The 20864-nt window shown below is 41.1% G+C and overlaps 2 protein-coding genes across 2 annotated transcripts; one reads left to right on the plus strand and one right to left on the minus strand.

Annotated features, from left to right (window-relative positions):
• Positions 1-3799: 3799 nt before the first annotated feature.
• LOC119735811 lies at positions 3800-12120 on the plus strand. The gene is made up of 5 exons (XM_038209751.1): positions 3800-3968; positions 7845-7914; positions 8219-8311; positions 10455-10553; positions 11235-12120. The coding sequence occupies exons 1-5, from the start codon at positions 3897-3899 to the stop codon at positions 11402-11404; spliced, it is 504 nt and encodes a 167-aa protein (XP_038065679.1). The 5' UTR covers positions 3800-3896; the 3' UTR covers positions 11405-12120.
• Positions 12121-18825: 6705 nt separating this feature from the next.
• Positions 18826-20388, minus strand: LOC119735513 (microfibril-associated glycoprotein 4-like). The gene has a single exon (XM_038209226.1). It carries the CDS (start codon positions 20017-20019, stop codon positions 19000-19002), a length of 1020 nt encoding a protein of 339 aa, XP_038065154.1. The 5' UTR covers positions 20020-20388; the 3' UTR covers positions 18826-18999.
• Positions 20389-20864: the final 476 nt, after the last annotated feature.

Raw genomic sequence — 20864 nt, forward strand, 5'->3', positions numbered from 1 at the left:
TTAATTCGGCAATTTCAACATTCTGTTTGACAATTTCATCATTCAATTCGGCAATTTTTGCCATTCAATTCGGCAATTTCACCATTCCGTTATCGGCAATTTCACCGTTTTGTTTGGCAATTTGCGAGCGATACGCTCCTTGGGCCTTGCGATGACACACCTGTGGTCACTTAGTGCGAAAGGGGAGCAAACATCCACAGGGTTATAGGGATCATGTATAAATTTGTCACAATTTTATCCAGAATAGCGTTGTTGCGAGTGGGTTGGTCCACAATCTGCACCAGTGTATCAGATAGAATCACGTTATTCACATTAACGGCTGAATCAATCCATTATAACAAAGAAAAGTTTCAGTCCGAAGGACGTTAATGGATCAGGAATCTTTTCCATCTTGGAGGGCCTAAAACGGAAGTTTCTAGGCCAAGTAACAATGATTTTATGGATTATAGAGCACTAACACAAACTTAATGGTAACCTGTTTTGATCATTGTCTGCAATTTTAACACGCTCTGTACAGATTTTTAATAAAGCCTGCTTTTGCCTGGCGAAAATACTTTACGCCAGACAGCGCTTAATGCGCCACAAGACAGAAAAAAAATCTTCCCAACTGAACACTGTTAACAGGTTTTAGATGCACAATTCAGACAGACAGACGCCAGGCTTTTCAGGCGGCCGGGGGGGGGGGGGCGAATTTGGCTCCAAGATGGGATAATTGAGATACTTTGGTGGTTGAATGCAAGCAGTCATGCAAGCTAGAGAAGTCCTTGCGTGGGAATGAATGGTTAAACCTATTGTGGAAGAAGTTGAATACAGGGTAGAACAGTCATTTAGCCATCAAACAGTGCATGTATCCAGGTACTTTTCGCGTTTTTCTGTAGTCTCAAAATACAGTCTCCTTCAAATCTCGCGTGGGCTTTGGGCCATGCGTGCGTGACCTTGGGACAAGAAACTGAGGTCAAACAGGGCTCTGTGCGTGACACGGCCACTGACCGCCTAAATCCATCAAGACATCGTTAATAAGGAATAGAAAATGGGATTTAGGCCCTCGCAGATCATTCCTCTTGACTTAACCATTTCTTGTGTGGAATTTATTTAAATGTAAAGAGAAGGATTTGAGTTCGGAGTCACGCAAGCTAGAGAAGACGCTGTGTGGTAATGAATGGTTTGAAGGCTATACTGAATACCGGGATAGGAGAAATTCAATGCATTTGTATGAACACAAAGGAAGGAAAGATTTGTGTTGGCAGGAACCTGACTGCGCCTCCGGAAACCATACGTTATCGGATCTAGTAACCACTCTTCTTAGCTTTGGATTTGTTGTCATACAAAATCTTCCATTCACAACACAATTTTTTGTGTTTTTTTTCGTTGGATTTGGATTTTTCCCACAATAATGAGTGATTTTAAAATTCCGCCTTAAAAATGTTTTAGTCAGGGGCATCACCAAAAAGGAGCACTTGCTCAGCAAAAAAAGGGCACCTTCTAACAACAGTGATAAACACTTTTGGAAACTGTTTGCGTTAAACACTTTTAAAAATATATTAATTCCCTGACTCAAAATATTAAATTACCGTGTAGGCCTATTCCTGAAATAGTCTTGACAACCGTATTATTCTCAAGTAATAAAGGTAATTTTTCACTTAAGAGAGCCCTTCGGCACACTCCTGGCCGTAACCTCTCCTGGTCCGCCCTTGAATTTGACTAGTTAGGGTACAAAGGGACCATTTTTTTTTATCGTGAGGGGGGCTCTGTTGCTTTTGATGGCCATACAGTTGATATTCGCGTGAGGAGCACTACTATTGTTTACAGGCCACTTTTCCATCTTAAGAGGGGCACAGTTTTAATGTTGCGAGCGGGGCACTTGTTTTTTCGTTTTTTCGTTTCAAATCGTTTTTTTTTCCAAGGGGCGGTTTCCCATCTCGATAATTTATCTCAAGAGGAGCACTATTGTTTGTGATGGCCAATTTTCCAACTCGAGAGGGGCACAATTTTTTTTATTGCGAGAGGGGTATTTGTGCTTTCGAGGGATAGTTTTCCATTTCGAGAAGGTTCACAATCTTGCTAATGGGCGAGGGTGTTTTGGAGGGGCACTTTTGCATAACGAGAGAGGAGACCATTTTTTAAGTGCGATCATAAGCCTTTCATGTGTGCGTTTGAGGGGCAGTTTTGTTTTCATCTAAAGGGGGCACATTTATGACCCTGAGAGGGGCACTTTTGTTGGCCTTGGAAAATCGTGGGGGGGGGGGAGAGGCAAGTTCCCCCTGCCCCCCCCCCCCCCGGTTCCGCCGGCCCTGGTTTGAGTCGAGTATCTTTGGACGCGCGCGATTGAAAGAAAAATGTTTTTCAAACCAAAATTCTCTAAATTAGCAAGCCCCCAAAAAGCTGTGACACGAAATTCATGACATGGTAAAATCCATGTGGTCTTATTCTCCCGTATTCCGTTAACATGTTCCAAGGTACCAAAGCACTTGATTGTTTCAATTGTTCACGTGTAAGTTTTCCGGCGCAGATCTCACGACTATCAAAGTTTTGACAGGGCAATGGAATATACTGAGAGAAAAAAATACACTACAAATCCACGTCACTGCCCTCCATGCACAACTTCGTTTTCGTTATTTCCCCCCCCCCCCCGCAATAATGAGTGATTTTATAAGCCGTCCATGGTGACCGTTTTAGCCGATTTTCGGCAAACTTTGACAGATTTTGTGTTAAAAAAACGAGTTTGACAGAAAATTTGACAGAATGGATTTTTTTGGCAGATTTCTGACAGAATTCTGCAAAAATGGTTATTGACAGTAAAAGTAACATAGCAAATTTAAAAAAAAAAACGGTAGGGCCTACATTTGTTTTAAAAAGTTTCAATCTTTTCAAACAAACCCTTGCATAATGGGAGAGTTTGGCTGGTCTAGGTGCTGAGGTTCACTGGCATTACTGGACCAAGCCCAGTCTAATGTGGCTTTCGCGAACCCGTGAATCCCGGGTTCGTATTCATGAGCCCCCTACTAAGATAATGGCTATTTAATCAGTTGATGACCATAAATATGTTCTTGATAAGCACTCAGGCTATCCCCAATGTATATGCGTCTGTTGTTTAGAGCCAGCCTGCCTCCCATCAGAATTTGAGTGATGAGTGATGCGCCAGTTAAGTGCTGGAAAGCTACCAACTATGGAACGCCAAACGTACCAATTTATGATGTTACCTCCATAACCAACAGCTAAGAAAGCCACTTTAGACTGGGCTTGGTCCAGTAATGGGAACCGGACTTCGTCGGGACGCAACCGCATTTTGCCTGAAATTTACGCAATTTCATAACATGACTATAGATTGTTTATAATGTAATTTGAACCTTAATTAACCTACTACAACATACTACTGCATGTGATTTTAAGTGCGTATACTTATAGTGTATTTCGAGTAATTCTGGGGAATTTGGCAGATTTTTTGATAAATCTGACAGATTTTTGAAGTGCATTTAGCAGAATTTGGCCAAGACCTTAGGTCACCCTGAAGCCGTCTAAAAAGCAATGTTTGAGTGGCATGTATTCTTGAAGTCGCTCAGCTGCGTTAATTCAGCGTTCATTCGGGCCTACTTATGTAAAAACTATACCGCCGAAAAGTGCCTGCGTGATGCACGTGCACAGATGAAGCCACCGGATTTTTGGTTTTCTCCAAAACTGAACGGCCAATCACAGGCGAGGGGAAGATTTGAACAGCCAATCACGACAGGTAGGTCACTGCTTATTTGCAAATTATGCAAACCCCACGTTATTCTGTAACAATCAATTCGGTATAAAAGAGGAAGGAGCGCGCACGAAACTAACAGTGCTGCAGAGCTCCCACGTTTCATCAGATCTTCGTACTTTGCTTCAGCCAGTTTCGACGCCAGGTGTTCAAGATGTTTCGACCAGTCGCTGTGTGTCTTGCACTCTGCCTCGTGGCAGTCGGCGTTGTGCACGGAGATCAGTCGGTACGTACATGCCTACCTTTTACACAAAATACACGGTTTAATTTTTGTTTTTTGAAAGTTTACAATAAATTGTGTTATTGCACGCCATGAGAGCTAGGTGGAGGTGATTTGATCAACATAGTAATTATTGGGGGGCTAGCCCCATAAGTGTGGCCAATTTACTGGACTACCCTTCCACCATGTACAAAAACATGTCGAACTTTGTCAAATTTTGATTATCACATTTAGGCTTAAATTGTAGTTTATTTTTACTTTAGAAGCATACTCGCCCTCTGTATAGGCTAATCAGAAAGTGCTGCCTTTTTTCAGGTGTCTATTTTTCGTTGAATGATTCTTGTGCTAACAGAAAGCTTATGAATTGGGCTTTTATATACTAGTTTTTAAAAATGCTACATGCAGAACTTCCTTAAAACAATGGTCCCAACATTTGGGTTTCTTTTTTTTTACTCACCCTGTAGTCCCAAGAATTGTGTGGAGTGCGTGTTAAACCCAAGAGGGCAGTATACACACGTGAACTAATAAACGCAGACGATTCGCCATTATGGAAATTAACCACCACTTTTTAGTTCAATTAATTTCATTATTTTTTTGATATCCAGGTCTCACTTACAGTTTCCTGTACTGAAAAAAAAAATCATTTCATTGGTTTCCTCTCGATAAATTGGTTTCCTCCTGAAAAATAATAATCTGGAGCGAAAAAAACCTTCCTAGGCCGAAAAAAGTCAATGTAGATAGGTATGGGCAAAATGTGTTTCGTAACTTTTTTTGTTCCTGCGTCTCTTTACATTCGTCAACAAACCTCTTTAGATGTTATTTTACAAGCGTTTTAGAACTGGGCAGTTCGCATTACGGCCGACAAATTATATAACATGTTCGAAGTCGCATTTTAGGGTATATACATTAATTTATATTTTATTACGGATAACATAATAGGCCCTTTCATCGTTTGACACAGTGGCGATTGAAAATAGCACTAGGGAAAAATAGTGGCATGATGAGAAACAGAAACCATTATGGTGGTTAAGCCAATTATTTCTCGTATTGAACTTTTCGAGCACGTACAAGAAATATTATTGTGGAAAAATATAGTGTACAGACGCCACTTCACTGGTTGTGCACAAATTTGTTTTTCAAAAGTATTTTCTAACAAAATTAGAAATGTTTCTCGGTCCCAGATTCATGTCTTTAAAACATTTTTGCGATGACTGACCTTCAGTGAGATGGTGAAGAAAAAAGTGGCAACATTCGTGCCATCATTACTTAGTAGGACAAACGGGAAAGAATAATACAACAAACATATAGAAATGGTGAAGGAGATTACAGACTAGGAGTTTTGGATCATTTCCCTAAGTTATTAATTACTTTGTTTACGTGTGTGCTTTCCTATGGTGCTCAGTAGGCCCCCATAGCAAAGTCCACTTGTAAACAGAGTGTGACGTCATTAGTACAGAATCGCAAGGGTCAAGGTCACAGTGGCTAAAACAATAGAAATCTTGTATTTATTCTGAGATCATAGGGATTAGGGATTAATTCATATAAAACCTACAGAAGACACTAATGCTGTCAATGAACGTTGACCAAGGTACATGTAATTTGTTTTTAAAGAGTGGTGTTATGTCATGGGAACAGTCACGGTTGCGGGGCATTTGTGTTTCTAAACACACCTGACTTGTTCATCTAAAAGTAGCTTATGAAATTGGCTTTCCATTCATTATTATGCTGAGTGCTACATAATTTTTTTTTAAATGATATATAATTTTGGGGGGTTTGGGTTCCGCTTTTTACTCGCCTTGTAGCCACCCTGTAGCAATTCCTTTCATAACGCTGGAATTGCCTAGTCGTCTGTTTAGTGGTGGCATGAGCTGGCCAAACAATGTATCCGTATGGACTCTGGGCCTCCCCTTTCAACACATGAAGTGAATTCTATGAACAGCTTATCTCCTGCATGCTTAGAATGGCAGAGTTTCTCTTCTGTTTTGAAATCTATAGGCTTAATGGCGCTCAGTCGTCCAGAACCGTAGGGGTGCGAGTTAAGCTATCAATACTGAAGCCGATCATCCCTTTCAAATGAAACCACGCTGACGATATTAAAGCTTATTTTAACGGACTGTACCATTACTTTTTGGAGTTCCTTTGTGTATATACTCTACAGAGAGAAGCACGCAGTATAAAAAGCCAAATAAAAAATATACCCAGATATGGGGACAAATATATTACACGGCAGGTTTTAACGATTTATGCAAATTAGGAATATTTAGGGTCAAAGTTAACGATGGCATCCACTAGCATCTCTACTACAATTGCCTCTCTCCACCCAGGAGTTAGTCTTGGGTCCAAGACCTTCCTGTTGTTTATTCCTCGATAACATCAATCGCGGACCATGCGTCAACGTACGTCCGATCACTCTCACAAACGATCGCTGATAGAGGGCGCTATCTCGAGACGAACCGCTATCATCCTTCGCTCGTACCCCCCGCCCTGCAAACGGGACGCTGGGATACTCTGATGAATTCACGCTCTGATTGGTTGGATTTTGCGTGACCAGTGACCTGCGCGTGATCAAGGTCATGACTCTGCAAGGTTTGAAACGGCCGTTAAGACTGATTCATTACTCTTTTATTCCAGTTTAGAGATGTTTTTTCTCGTTGAAAAGCGTAATAATGTAGGAAATTCTGTAAAATTTACCTGTGTTGTTAATTTACAATTCCTGTCACTCGCTCAGGCTCCATTTCGAATCACGAACGGTCGGATTACATTATGCGACGCTCAAAATTTGTCCACATGGTCCGCAATGACACAGAAATCACATCCAGTATGGAATGTGCGCAATTCTATGGGAAGTTTTCGGATAGCATTTGCGCACATTGTCTAACTGCGGTCTTGAACAGCTGCAGCCAGATGCTTTATACATAGGTCATAAGCCATTTCCTTCACAAGATTCTGTGAAGCTCATCAGGTAGCAGACCAGTAAATAAACTTCCATTGACCCCAATGGTAAATGCTCCCACTTCAAAAATTCGGGAAAAATACTCACAACTCTCCAGGGTGTTCGAGACACACATCAAATTAAAGCTTATTTCATCATCTTTCATTTTCTTTTCAATTTTTTGGGGGTCAACTGATGACTTTTAGGAGAAATTTCCATCTGAAGATGATCACCCCTGAAAATAGTCCTGAAGCCCATCGCCATTTTGAAAAACGATGCCTACACTCCATTGCAAAATAGAGCGCTTTTAGGGTCCAAATTACATCCAAATTACACAGAACTGCAAGCTCCCAGTCCTGTGCACGGCTTCCACCCATATTTTTTTTACAAACCCTCAAGTTCATGGCCCACAGCATGCTCAAATACTGAAGATTTTGAGGGCATGCAAATCGTGATTTGGCCGGCGTAGGCAATTTCCGACCGATTTACTGGCCTGCACCCATCGGAGTATCCCAGCGCCCTGTTTGCAGGGCGGGGGGTACGAGCGAACTATCATCCACGAACTGCTACGTACGTTGACGCACGGTCCGCGATTGATGTGATCGATCGAGGAATAAACAACAGGAAGCTCTTGGACCCAAGACTACCCAGGAGTATGAATGGGTACCTGTGAAGGTAGAGACCAGATTGCGCTGATCTTGAGCTGCTGCAGAAACTGGTCTTATGGCCTGATGAACAGGGGTAATAATTTGAGACCTTCGGTATAAAGCGCTAAGCACTATATATTATTGTTATTATTATCTTGTTTGTTATGGTTCAAAATAATAATGGATCTAGCATGGATGCCAGCTTTTTCAGGGCTTTAACACATTTGGCTGGCCTACTATGATGAATTGTCAAAGTAAACTTGGAGAACATCTTTCTCAGTTTGTTTCTTGTTCTCCCTACAGGATGACCTCCGTCTGAGGGAATTGCTGACTCGCTATCTGGAGAAGACCACCGAATCCAAGAGAACACCGTGTAAGTTTTTTTGGCGGGATGTTTTTTTTTTCTCGAAGTTCTTTTAGAATTGGCCTTGGGCTAAAATCGTTTTTACCCATTTCCAACTGATTTGTCATCTATTCTGAGGCAATTTTGTCAGTGTTTTTAATGAACAGATCTACCAATTTAGCCCTTTAAAACAGTTGATAAAATTTTACACAAAATTGATACAGCAGTACAGGTTTGCTTTCTGAATTTCATGATTTATTTCTTCCTGTCTTTTCAAAGACGTTACTATGAACACTTTTTTTTTCTCGTGCTGACATTGTATTCTTTGTTCCAGATCTCGATGTCTGCCTGAGGCAGAAATCAGGACTTAACTGCCATGACATGACTTGCTATTCTGAGTGGGTAGCAAAGCCGGAGGATGAGCAGAGTATGTATATAATAACTGGGGATCTAGCGAACAGGCTACCGTATCGTTTGCCCTCCCCAAGACTTTTTTTCGTCCCTGCATAAGATTGCAGCATTATGATTCGATTCCTCAGAATAGCCGATTCAGTGACTCCAAACTCGAAAATGATAATCTTTTGCTAAAAAAAAAAGTTAAAGTGGTCCGAAATTGCCTCAGAGTGCACCACAGTGTGTCTAGAATCCAACATTTTTGGAGTGCTAATAGGAGCATTAGTTGTGATATGTCCCCCACTTTGGAAAGGCGGTTGACGCCCTTGCCATGCATAATTGTTCGAATACTATCATTGAAAATGCACCTTTTTGTGTCCCTATCTAACCTCATTTTCAATTTTCGTTTTGCCGTTTTCAAGTGTATTTTATGCTCTTTGGGTTTTTTTTGATAATGCGAATTTATAATTCTCATGAGCAAAACTGTGATGTCATTCTAGACAGAAACCTCAATGTTACAGCCATCTCGGCACAAACAAGTTACGAGAATATTTGGAAATGTTGCCGTCAAAATCTTATTTTTTGTTTGTTTAGGTTTCGTTGTGCCAGTAGCCTACATGCCAATAAGCAACTGTTCCTCGCACATTTTTTTTCAGTGAGCTAATTAACGATTAAAAAATGTAATGGTAAATTCCTAATTTCATCAGTGTCTTCCTTATAATGATACCGTAGCAACAGTGCCCCCGGTTGTCCAAAATAAGACGTGGAAAATTGTAAATGTTCATAGAGTAGGGGGCCTATTAATAATTGTTCAATAAAATCAACCAAATATGATGTCAAATAGTTTTCATACTCTAAGAGAAGTATAGACAAATGCACAAAATGCGTTCCTAAGAAAAGTTCATCGGATGGCCCTCAAAGTCAGGAAAAAAAAATGTTTGCGTTGCAAATACCTCCCTCTCTTGGCCGAGTGTTGCCACTGTGGCAAATTTCAATTTCTAATTTCAACTGAAATTCCTCAAAGTTGACTGTCAATATTGACCGACAATCAACCGAGTTTACGACACAAATATAACTCGTACTCGGGAATTTCAACTTAAAGTGAGCTTAAAGCTGGACAGAAATTTGAATCAAACTTTAGAATGCAGAGCGTATTTGTATCAATGTTGACACTCTTTACAATTTGTCCTAACCTATTGCATAGCTGCCAACTGTTACTAATTTTTCGTAATTATTACGAATTGTTTGTTAAATTACGAAAATACGATTTGCCACTAAAACATTACGAATTTCCCATTTTCTACCTAATGAAAAAAAAAATACTTGTAAAGTATCGTTTTTGACCGAAAACTTCTGGCGAAATGTCGCGATAATGGATGGACTGGTGACAGGTCTAATAAGAATGCAGTCAAATACCTGATAGACATCAATGCAGTTTGCGCAGTGGAGTACTTGAGGACCAGACTAAAACTATTTTTCAATGGTGTGTCATTTGTGTGCATCTCGTGGATGTGTGGTTGTGTGTACTGTATGTGAGTACTTTTCAGTGACGATCGTGAGCACATTTGGTCGCTTATTGCCGGGTTGAGACCCATCAGTGCGAGAATTTAATCATGGAATTTAATAAGAGTATGGTTGGAATATTGGTATTACAGTTTGAGTTTGTCACAACGTCCAGAAAAGATAAATCAGCATGCGTTTGCAAGGTATGTTGGCGGGATATTTCTATTGCATACGGTCATGACGGTGGCCCTAAATCATTGTGTGTAAAAACATTGATAGTGATACGAACTCGAAACTCCACATCGATAGCATGCATCTCAAAAAAAATATGCGCACATTTTATTATTGTTATTATTTATTTGACTCCAACAAACAAATACAGACATTAAAAAAAAATTATTAAAAAAAAAAAAAAAAAAATATTTTTTTTAAATTTTTTTTTTTTTTAATTATCTTTTGGCCTACATTACATTATTATTCACAAGAAGAAGGGTATGCACATGTATGTGTACATGTAAACCATGTACCTGTACTCGATGTTGGTAAAACGAGCAGTTGAAAATGACCGCGCGGGTTGATTACTATTGACAAACGGACACGACCAAGACTGTGATAAGGACAAAGGACATGTGTTTGTGCATTAAAAAAAAATCATTTTCTTTTGTACTTTCTAGCACTCGGTAGTAAGTTTTCGGCCCATGCGACTGTTTGGGGGTCGTCATATACGCTTAGCGCAACTCGAGATTATCAGCCACTTGGCGATAAGAAAGAAAGTAAGTCCAGTCGTCCTTTGGTATGTGATTAAACTTAATAAATGTGAGTCTTTATCTTCCTGGGTTTCGTCTCCTCGTCTGATGAGATGAGACAACGATATTGACGAACATTTCAGCGCCTATTGCTGAAAGGTGAAGGGCAGGTCCAAGAAAAGGTCCCATTTGGGTATGGACTATGGAGTACCGAAGTGAATACGTCACACGCACAAAATGTGTGTGAAAGACATTGGCGCGTGATTCATGCCCAGCCCGCAAACCAACACGCGCGCGTTTTCGTTTGCACTTTCTGGTTCTAAATGACGTCACGCCTCGGTACTCTATTCTCCTCGAAGATGCCCAACAGTAGAACCAAAAAAATGCCCTGATTAATTAAAATGCATTAAACCTTTGTTACATTTTGGGACTTATACCCAGCGCAACTTCTTGGACTTGGCTTGCTAACAAACGAAATCGATTTTATTTCTGAATGCTTGCGAAGCTCTTCTAGAAAAAAAAACCCATTAAAATCTACAATTTGTGAAATTCAGTTATAAATCTTTGAACTTTGAGAAGAATCTGACATATCTTTACAAAGGTGTTTCTGAATTGGGATTTCGTCTCATTTGCAATATGAATCCCAATGTTTTCCATGCGCATTTCGTTCGATGATCGATATAATGTTTATTTTTCCATTTCTTTCAGCTATCACCAACGCTGCTGGTAAAACGATTGTGTTGGATTTCAGAGACAAATCACGAGCCGCCAAGGTGACCTTCACACTGGGCAGCGATGGCAAGCCCGCCTCCGTCTGTTACTACATGGAGTATAAGCCCCGCGGTAAAGTTTTCTTCAGTCAGGAATACATTGGCTAAGTTATGAACGAGTATTTAGGACCAGAAAGTGAACAACAATTGTTTACACTTCTCAAAATTTGGCTTTGAATTATCGGCATTGAAAACTGCATGGCGCGTCTATTAATTACTCGTACATTTCTTTTTATTTGCAGAGTGGTGTTATTACTCATCAGCCCTACTAATTTTTTTTGGAAAATTGTATCTGTTAATTTGCGGTGAGGGAGTTTTTGTTTTAATTGATACTGAAGTTAAATTACTCTAATCTCCCAAGGTCAATGCCATGTTGCTGTGCCGTAACTATATGTATTGGGTATTTTTATGTAAGAAATCGTACTGATTAAGGACAGCTAGTTCATTGATTGTACTCAATCGGCAATGAAAGTCAAAGAAGCTGACGGCAACACTAAAGCCTGATTTGTAATTCAGAACTCGGAGGTATGTGGGTAGACATTGTGTCGACATTTGTTATTGTCATTCGCAGCGGAACTTGTTCTCTCGATATTTGTACTATTTTACGGGATATTCTGTGCATCGTAAGGATTTCCTGGATGTTAAATGTTATACTTGACTTGCTATTTTTCCAGTATTGGTTTTCAAAGGTGGCTGAAAACTAACGTTACTCTATGGGGTTTTTGATTTGTTTTGTTAATTTAGGCTGAATGTAACCGGTCTCAGTGATTCCCATTACTTAAACCGCTCGAGTGCTTATTAAAATTACTCTCAGTCATTGCAAACTTGTCAATCCCAAGCTGTCTATTATTTTTGTGTGTGTGAGTTACTCATTCATCAGAGGATAAATTGATGGAATAATTAAAATAAAATTGCAAGGTCATACTGTACAAATGTTCAAATGTTTCGATGGATTTTGAACAGTGAAAGCAGTGTAGCGGCGGATCGCAGGGAGCTAGCTCTATGGGCGGATTTACATGTAGTTTTCAGGAGAGGGCGGGGCTTTGAGCAAGGGCAAACCTTGCTGGGTGTCCGAGGGCGTGCCCCTGAAAAGAATTGAAATCTACGATGCTTTCTCCTACATTCTAATGCAATTTGAAAATCAGCAGACCACTAAGTTATATTCCTCCCTCAAGGTTTGGGCGAAACTGAATTATCTTCGTCGAAAAATATAATATGAATGAGAGTAATTTCCCCCATCACAGCTCGAATACTACCCCCCCCCCCCCCATTCGCTACTTAGGTTGGTAGTGTCCTCTTTTTCATGGGACACTAGGTGGCGCTATTTACGAAGACGTTTTGCGTAAAACCACGGCCAAATTTCATAGCACTACTTAACAGTTAGCATAAAACTTCTGAACGGAAAATCATGCTGCTGCTTTAAGCACTATTTTTCAAGGCGTGAGTGTGATAACGGTCGCGCGCGATAGAGATTTCGATTATTCATAACATGGAATTTTTGCGTCGGGGTGATGTAAATCAATATTAGGTTTTGCCCTTCACCGACGTACACTGTATACGCAGTGTGTTACCTCCCGAGGGAAAGTTTGAAAACAATCACTCGGGTGGGACTCAAACCCACGACCCACGGTGTTCGAGTGGTAAGACGTCTGCACTAGAAGCAAGAGGTCGTGGGTTTGAGTCCCACCTGAGTGATTTTTTCCAACTTTCATTTGGGAGGTAACACACTGAGTTTATACGTCGGTGAAGGGAAAAACATAATATTGAAATTTCGATTGTTACGTCACTTATTTCAGACAACTTTTTTCCCTCTGGGGTTAAGCGTGATTTTGCTGTGCTTACTGCTTAACGGTCTCTATGGAAATAGATGGAGGCTCGGTAAGCACAAAATCGGCTGTTAAGCAGCGCTAGGAAATTGGGCTCCCGCTGTACACTGTACATACGTTGTAATTAGCGATTTACCTCCATTGCCCCATTTTGGGGTATATGCTGACGAAAATTGTTGGAGGGGAATTTCGGGGGAACATCTCACCAGGCCTACATCTCACCAGGCCTACAACATATTACGGGAAGGGGGGGGGGGGGGTATCCACAGACGAACATTTTCTTAAGTATCTCATGCATCCACATTGAAACAGTGGACTCTGAACAATAGAGGCCACGATTTGGTGAAGGTCCTCGGTTTTTGAGAACGTGAACAAAACATAAGGGAGGACTCTTCATAAAACTTATACAGTATAAACAATAGACGGACAATAGGAGGTCCATGATCGGAGTGAGGGAGGGAAGGGGGTGAGGGGGTTTAGGATCATGGGAGTGCGACGTGACAAAACATTATTTAAACGTCGGAGGGGGGCTGCAGCTAATTTAGCCTATTTTAGATAATCCGTGGGACGAGTGGCCGAAACGCTTTAGTTTTCGAGATAGGCGATCTGTGTTTTCAAGTTTCCACATTGAAACAGTAGACCCTGAACAATAGAGGCAACACATTTGGCGATGGTCCTCGGTTTTGAAAGCGTGAACAAGACATAAGGAGCCCCCCCCCCCCAAAAAAAATAGATATATTAAGTATCAACAACAGACGGGTCATAAGAGGTCCACTATGGAAGGGGTGTTGAGGGGTATATGATCATAGGAGTGTGACGTGACAAATGTTTGAGAGTGGCTGCAGCTAATTTAGCCTATTTGAAATATGGCCGACAAAGAAGGAGGGCGCGATTTGGTCGGGTAAAAATACAAAAGACTTTATCCAAATCAAACAGCGCCCTCTTATTTTGTCTTCCATACCTCAAATAGGTTAATGGTCCAACCTCGTCCCCAGGGTGTCGAGCAGTACGCGCCCACCTCTACCTGCTCTCTCACCCTGGTATTGGATCATTTGCATGTGCAAGATGTTTGCACACGTATGCAAATGAGGAACAGTCTGGTGCCTGGATATGCGTTACACATTAGCGTTTGTTTTTGTACGCGGTGTCTGGGGTAAAAACAGAGTCAATTCGTAGCAGCGCGAGCACGGCGTGAGTTACGAAAACACGATTTTTGAAATCAAACTGTTACGATCTTATATCGAGACAACATGCAGTATCATATTTCATATTAATATGAGCAAATTGGAAAGGAAATTAGTATGTTCGAGAAGGCGTGGACGAATGATCGCGAAAACACGTACTGCACGTTGTGAATATATAGCACCAAGTACACGATAAAAATCCATTACTAGCCAATTGCGGTATCCAATCAGGATACAGGAAGAAAGTTTCCCATCCAGGGTTTACTATTGGAAACGCGGTTGGAAATAAAGTAAGCACTGGGGACGAGGTTGGTTAATGGTCAGGACACTCTGTGTGCTGTTAAATACAGATATACCTAAGTGTACACAATTGTTAGACTTGCGATATCGTGGGCAATAGGTTGACGCTGTCTTGGTTTTGCTATTCTTTTGTGCTTGCACAAATCATTTGAAACACAATAGCGCCCTCCTATATCTGCCAGGCCAACGGTGTAGCCTACACACGCGCGGACCTAAAACTCGCTTGCAAGAAAAAAAAATACTTATGAAATCACAAAGTATAACAATTTGCCCCTTTTCTAACTAGTATTTATTTGTAACGGCATCAATAACAGTAAAGATACGTAACCCATGCTCTTCAAAAATTGATTTTGTTTTCCTAACGAATAAACACTTTGTGTGATTATTGTTTTGTTTTATTGAATAAACGACTTTATGCCGATTTTGGGCGTCTGCATGCACTCCTCTGAAAAGGGATTTTTTAGTTTGTGCACAAATAACCCGCCCTACGACAGCCAAATTATTGTCTTGCAGTCAATATTTCAAATGTTGTCAAAAACAACTTTTCAATAACTTAAATGTGAGTAGATTTGTTTTGATCAATGTCTCATTCAAAAATGAATAACCTTTTTCTATGCAAGGAAAATAGCAATTGAAAAAAACCCAAATAATTATATTTTTCGAGGTGAAACTCGAAAATAGCACAGGAATACATCTTTAACTGTGGCATACAATACACTTATACATGTACATCAATACAATTTTGAACCATACATTATTTTCACTGAACGAAAACATAATGAACCTATAGGCCCTATTTTAAACAATTGTAAGTGCAAACGTTGGTATCATTGAAAACTGAACTATATTTACACCGAAGGTGCTGTCTCAATGTGTAACAATATTTGAAACTCAATTTGAACAGACACTAGCAAAATACCCATTCTGGCCTATTCACAATGCAGTGCGCCACCAAGAGTTTGCCACAGAGAGTGCACTTTTCTTAGTGCATTGTGGGAGATGGTCGTTCCGGTCAGTAGTTTCGTAAGCGCATGACTTGAGACTGTTTGCCCTTTTCTATTCTTTTTATTAATATGGTGTTTTTTGTAATGCGACAGAACGCGATATCCCCGTCAGTTAATCAGGCGCGGTTCTCGAGCCAATATTTGGGGGGGGGGGGGGGGGGGGGGGGTCTAGCAGGGTGAATCCGTAATTTTTTTTCAGGGAGGCGTGCTGAAATGTAGACCGGTTATTTTCTCCGGACACTTAGGCCACCGAAAATCAATCATTTGGGTTGGGGGGGGGGGGGGGGCTCGTGCCATATTTTCAATGGGGAGCGCTGATAAAATCCTACAATCAAGCGCACTATATTAACTAAAAGTGTACAAATTCAGCCTTCTCACGACTATTTATTTAGGGGAGACCGTTCGCATGTACGTCACATTTTTACATTTTGTTAGTGCAATTTTCTTGTATGGAATTTTCTTTGGGGGGGGGCACCCCTCAACCCCCCCCCCCCCTCCCCCAGAACCGCCCCCGTCTGTTAATTAGCTCCAGTTGTCCAGTTTCAAATGGGCCATGTTTTGTCGACCGTAAACTTGACTCTCCACGGCAAATTCTCGGTGTGGCACTACATTGTGAATCGCCCGAATTCCGGCTAGACAGTACTCCTTATAGGCTTTACTCGCGAGTCCTCCATAAAAAGCAAGGTAAAATCCCGGAATAATGATATTAAGAATGATAATAAAGCTAACATTATGTGCAATTATGTATCTTATTTTAATTAATTAACTCTTAATTAAACACTAGGTGAACCAATAAAAGACATTTGCAAATATATACACAGCATAAACTGTTGATATTGACATCAAACTGCGTAACAACGAAACTGTGACTTGTATTATGTGCCGAGAACTTGTGGGCATTATATATACAGTTTTCAAACAATTCATTTTTTTCGGAGATTCGATTAAAGAATAACGAACCTATTGAACTTGCGTGCATTATCAGTTTTCACAAAAAAAATGATAATTATTCGAAAACAACATCTATTCAAAAAAAATCTACAGCTAAAATGTTTACCTAAAGGTAATTGTTACAAAACAAAACTTCCCCACTTACGAAGAGTAGAGAAGATAGCATCCAAAACAAAGAGTTGTTCCAAGCCAGTACCTTACAAACTCAAACACGAGATTTAGTGTCAAATGATGACACACATAACACCTATTTTGCAACATCTCCAATGGCTTCCGATTAAATTTAGAATCATGTACAAACTAATGCTTCTCTTTTATCGCTCACTGCACAACATCCCCCTCCGTATATTTAACTGCGCTACTAGCTCCCCATCAATCCGGTCGTTCTGGTCTCCGGTCACTAACCAACAATTTCTGGCTGTACCGAGATCGTACCGATCCTGGGGGACGGATCTTTCCGTGCATAAAAAAACATCCGATCTAGCACATTTCTCAGCTCATTCAAAACGGCTCCAAAAGCACACTACTGTAATCTAGCCTACAACACCACATAATAAGTTCTTTTGCAGGTCAGACTGTACACAATGAACATTTTTTTTGGTTCTTGTTTGTTTCATCATTTTTTCTTCTATCGTAGCGCCATGAGCGCCTTTTGTTAGGTGTGCGCTTTATAAGTACCCATTATTTTAAATATTATTATAGTAATTATGATTGTTATTATAATAACAAGTATACCCTTTTAGGAGACACTTCAGTGTCAGCGCCTTTGGGAGACACGTCGAATTAGGGAGATATTTCAATGTCTCCCTAGTTCCACATCCCTACTTAGAGGCAAAATGTTATGGTCGCAAATAGGCTAGATCGATTGCTTGTGGTCCAATTAGTTAAAGATAATTGGGGTTAGGAGTCATTTAGCTGGGGAAAAGAAATGTGTGCACAAGTCTACGAAAAAGTCTCCCTAAAACCCAATTATCAGACCCAATTATCGGTAATTGTTACCATTAGGGAGACACGTTATCGTAATTTTTTTCGATAATAGGGAGACACCGGCTTTTAGAGAGACACATAACTGTCTCCCTAATGGCACAGCCCCCTTTAGAGGCACAATTTTATTGTCGCAATTAGGTTATTATTTTATGGTCGCAATTAGATTATAGTTGTTGCTCGTGGTCTAATAAGAAAAAAATACCAACATTTGTGGCAAAAAGGACCAGGGAAAAATGGGTTAGGGCACATTTAAGTTGGACAAAAATGTGTGCTCAAGTCTATGGGAAAGTCCCCCTAATCACCCATTCCCGGTTATCATTATTATTTTTATTGTTAGATGATGCCACTGTAAATTGACACTAACTGGTAACTTCAACAAACAAACAAACTTGCTTGGCTTTTCTAACGCTAATGACAGTTATATTAATATGTGTATATATTCTTTCCATCCACTGACATCAGATTGTTAATGTTGCGAAACAAACAAATATAATTAGTTTCCATTAAGCGATGATGATAAGTTTTGGGTGTTTTTTTTAACATGATAGATCATGCTGTTGATTATTCATTTCGTGAGGATTCGCCTCATTCATAGTCTTAAAAATATATATACCTTCTCTTAAAACAAGAACAAGTAGGCTACAGACTATTCAAACAGTCCACATGACACAGACAACTGCAACACGTGACACTCCCGATTTTTGGCAACAAAATGGGCCGGGAAATTGTTCAGTTCTTTACCTTTCGTGTCATTTTTTTTTAACAATTCGTTATTGTGACCAAATAAAAGTGTGGTTTTTTTTCAAGTTCCAGCTTAGTTTGGTTCCATGACCCCATTATCATTCGGACTTCAGAAATGGTTTCCGTTATAACTAGCGGTGAATCTTGCATACATTGTGCAAATGATATGTATGACATATGTCAGAATTCCGCCTCCTAATATGCATTCAAAACCACAACGGTAATGTCTGTGCACAACCAGCCTATTGTAAAATGGGCAATAGGCTACGAATCTACATTTTCGTACATAATTAATTTCAATTTTGTTGAATTCGAAAGTGTCTCTCGTAACTATCAACAAAGAGAGGGGCATTTCTGTTCAGTATATTTAAAGCATATGCATTTCGAATACTTGAATGATTTTTTTATGGAGACACTGGCGAAATTGCGTATCTTTTGGGGGGTAAGATCTGATATTTGTTGATAACCATTGTGTTCAAGCATGGTTCAAGCATGGTCCATGCACAAGCTAAGCCGGATAATGATTCAATTGTAATAAACAATTACGTTACCGGTTACCGGTCCCATATTTTTTAATGAGGGTCGAGAAACAGTAGTTCCAGCTGCAATTAATAGCGCCCTCCAGCGCTAAAACCACGACACCCGGGCTTGAATAAAGACTACACCCACTCCAATCCTAGCTTTAATTATTGATTGATATTCTTTTTTAATCAAGGCAGACGATGATAGCACTTAACTTCCCGTATTTTCATACTGCATTGCTTAAGTGATTCGTGAAATCCTTTCCACCGTCCCCATATGATACCCTTCCCCTCATTGATGTACCCACGTTCACGGTACACACCATTCAAATGGGACTCAAGACATAATACGAACCACCAGGCCCCAGGATAATCGTCTGCACAGTTTCCGCCTGCAGAGTCGTGGTCTCGATCCTTTGTCGTGAACATGACGCCATCGTGTACCCGCTGCAGCGAGTCCCCCGCGGTACTTGCAGGGTTGTACGAGCCGACACGGAGTTGGTATTCACTGCCAGACAGTCCAAACTCACCGTATTCTGCCCAGGCCGTGTTGCCCTCCCAGTCTCCTAGGTCCACGATCAGCTGCCAGGACCCGGACGCGGTGACGTCACGCACGATGTCGTTCCCCAGCCAGAACTCGCCGTGCATATCGCCGAAGCCCGACTGGTACTCGACCCAGACACGGGAGAAATCCTCCGTACCGTCACGGCGTCTCTGGATCACCATCCATCCTCCACCGTCGGTCTCCATGTCGCAGTACACCGGTACCCCCACGCTATCAGCTACTGGGTAGATGGTATACACGCCGCTGGCGCGGTGACCGGCCCTGAAGAGCATCTGACAGCTGCTGTTGTATACCTCTAGTGGCGCCGAGCACAACAGAGTCTCGTCGCTGCGGTCATAGTAGGAGCTCCCTCCAAGCTCCAAGAGGTCGACGGGCCTGTCCTTCCTGGTGGCGTTGTTTAACTTGCAAACGCCACTGGCTTGTTGGTAGTTGAAGGACGCACAACGAGGCGAGTCCAGGTGGCAGTTCCGTGCGCACATTGCTGCGGAAACTCCGTGAATCTCCTGGTAGGCAGAATAATTCAGAGCTCGATTTTCAGCCAAATAAAAGTCTGGGGGATCCTGGAGACTGAACGAACACCCGTGTGCACTGTTCTGAGCCTTGATACTTAAAACTAGAGCGGCTGATAGCAATGTAATCAACATGATGAGTTCATCTAAGATGTCTATCTCTACGTAGAAATTGGCTGTAATGAAAAATTTGGTGTGGGGGGAAGAAGCTGTCAGGATTTTTATGGCAATCAAAGACCGGCACAATTCTTTGCAAATATTTTTAGCGCGTTTCAGTCCCCGCACACAAATACATCTACAAAACGTACTCGAATCCTTGTTTCCCAATTTGATGTCAAGGGATGGCTGAAGTCAAGGGGTGGATTGGAGAACATCAACGATAAATCTCGTGGAGATTGGAATAATTTGAGAGTAGGCCTGTCTTGAACGCAGTAGAGGCTCCTTTCTGGGTATCGGAGAGCGCAGACAGTTGTGATAGAAGTACATGTATTGCCGAAACGAGTACTAGAGTTTGTGCCAGAATTCAGAAGTAATTAAGCCGATGCATAAATTAGGTTAAAGAGAAGCAGACTTTTGTTGGCGAGGCGAGAGTTTCCTTGTGATCGGTATTTCAGAATCTGGATCTCGAGTCCACTACGTCTTTCTGCATGCACTACCGCACTTCACCAGACACACAGCACACTGGTCGACGGAACACCTAACTCCCCACGTCTCTTCTCCTCTCTTTCTCTCTAGCTCTCTGCTGTCGAACAAACACTGCTCATTGTGTTGCATGAAGTATTAACGAGTCCCTTAGCTCAATGCGCACGTAGCCAAGTATTGACAACCATGGCCTTCTGCTTATTAATAGGTACGGAGATCGGCAGCTATTATTTTTCTTCACGATCCAAGCGTTAATGTGGTGCGCGCATCCAGGCGCTTTTGTAATTTACGAACAGTAGGGGCGAAATCGATGTGCCAAGAGCCTAATGTCCTCGGAG

The sequence above is a fragment of the Patiria miniata genome, unplaced genomic scaffold, assembly GCF_015706575.1.
Source record: "Patiria miniata isolate m_02_andy unplaced genomic scaffold, ASM1570657v1 HiC_scaffold_29, whole genome shotgun sequence".
Classification (NCBI taxonomy): Eukaryota; Metazoa; Echinodermata; class Asteroidea; order Valvatida; family Asterinidae; genus Patiria; species Patiria miniata.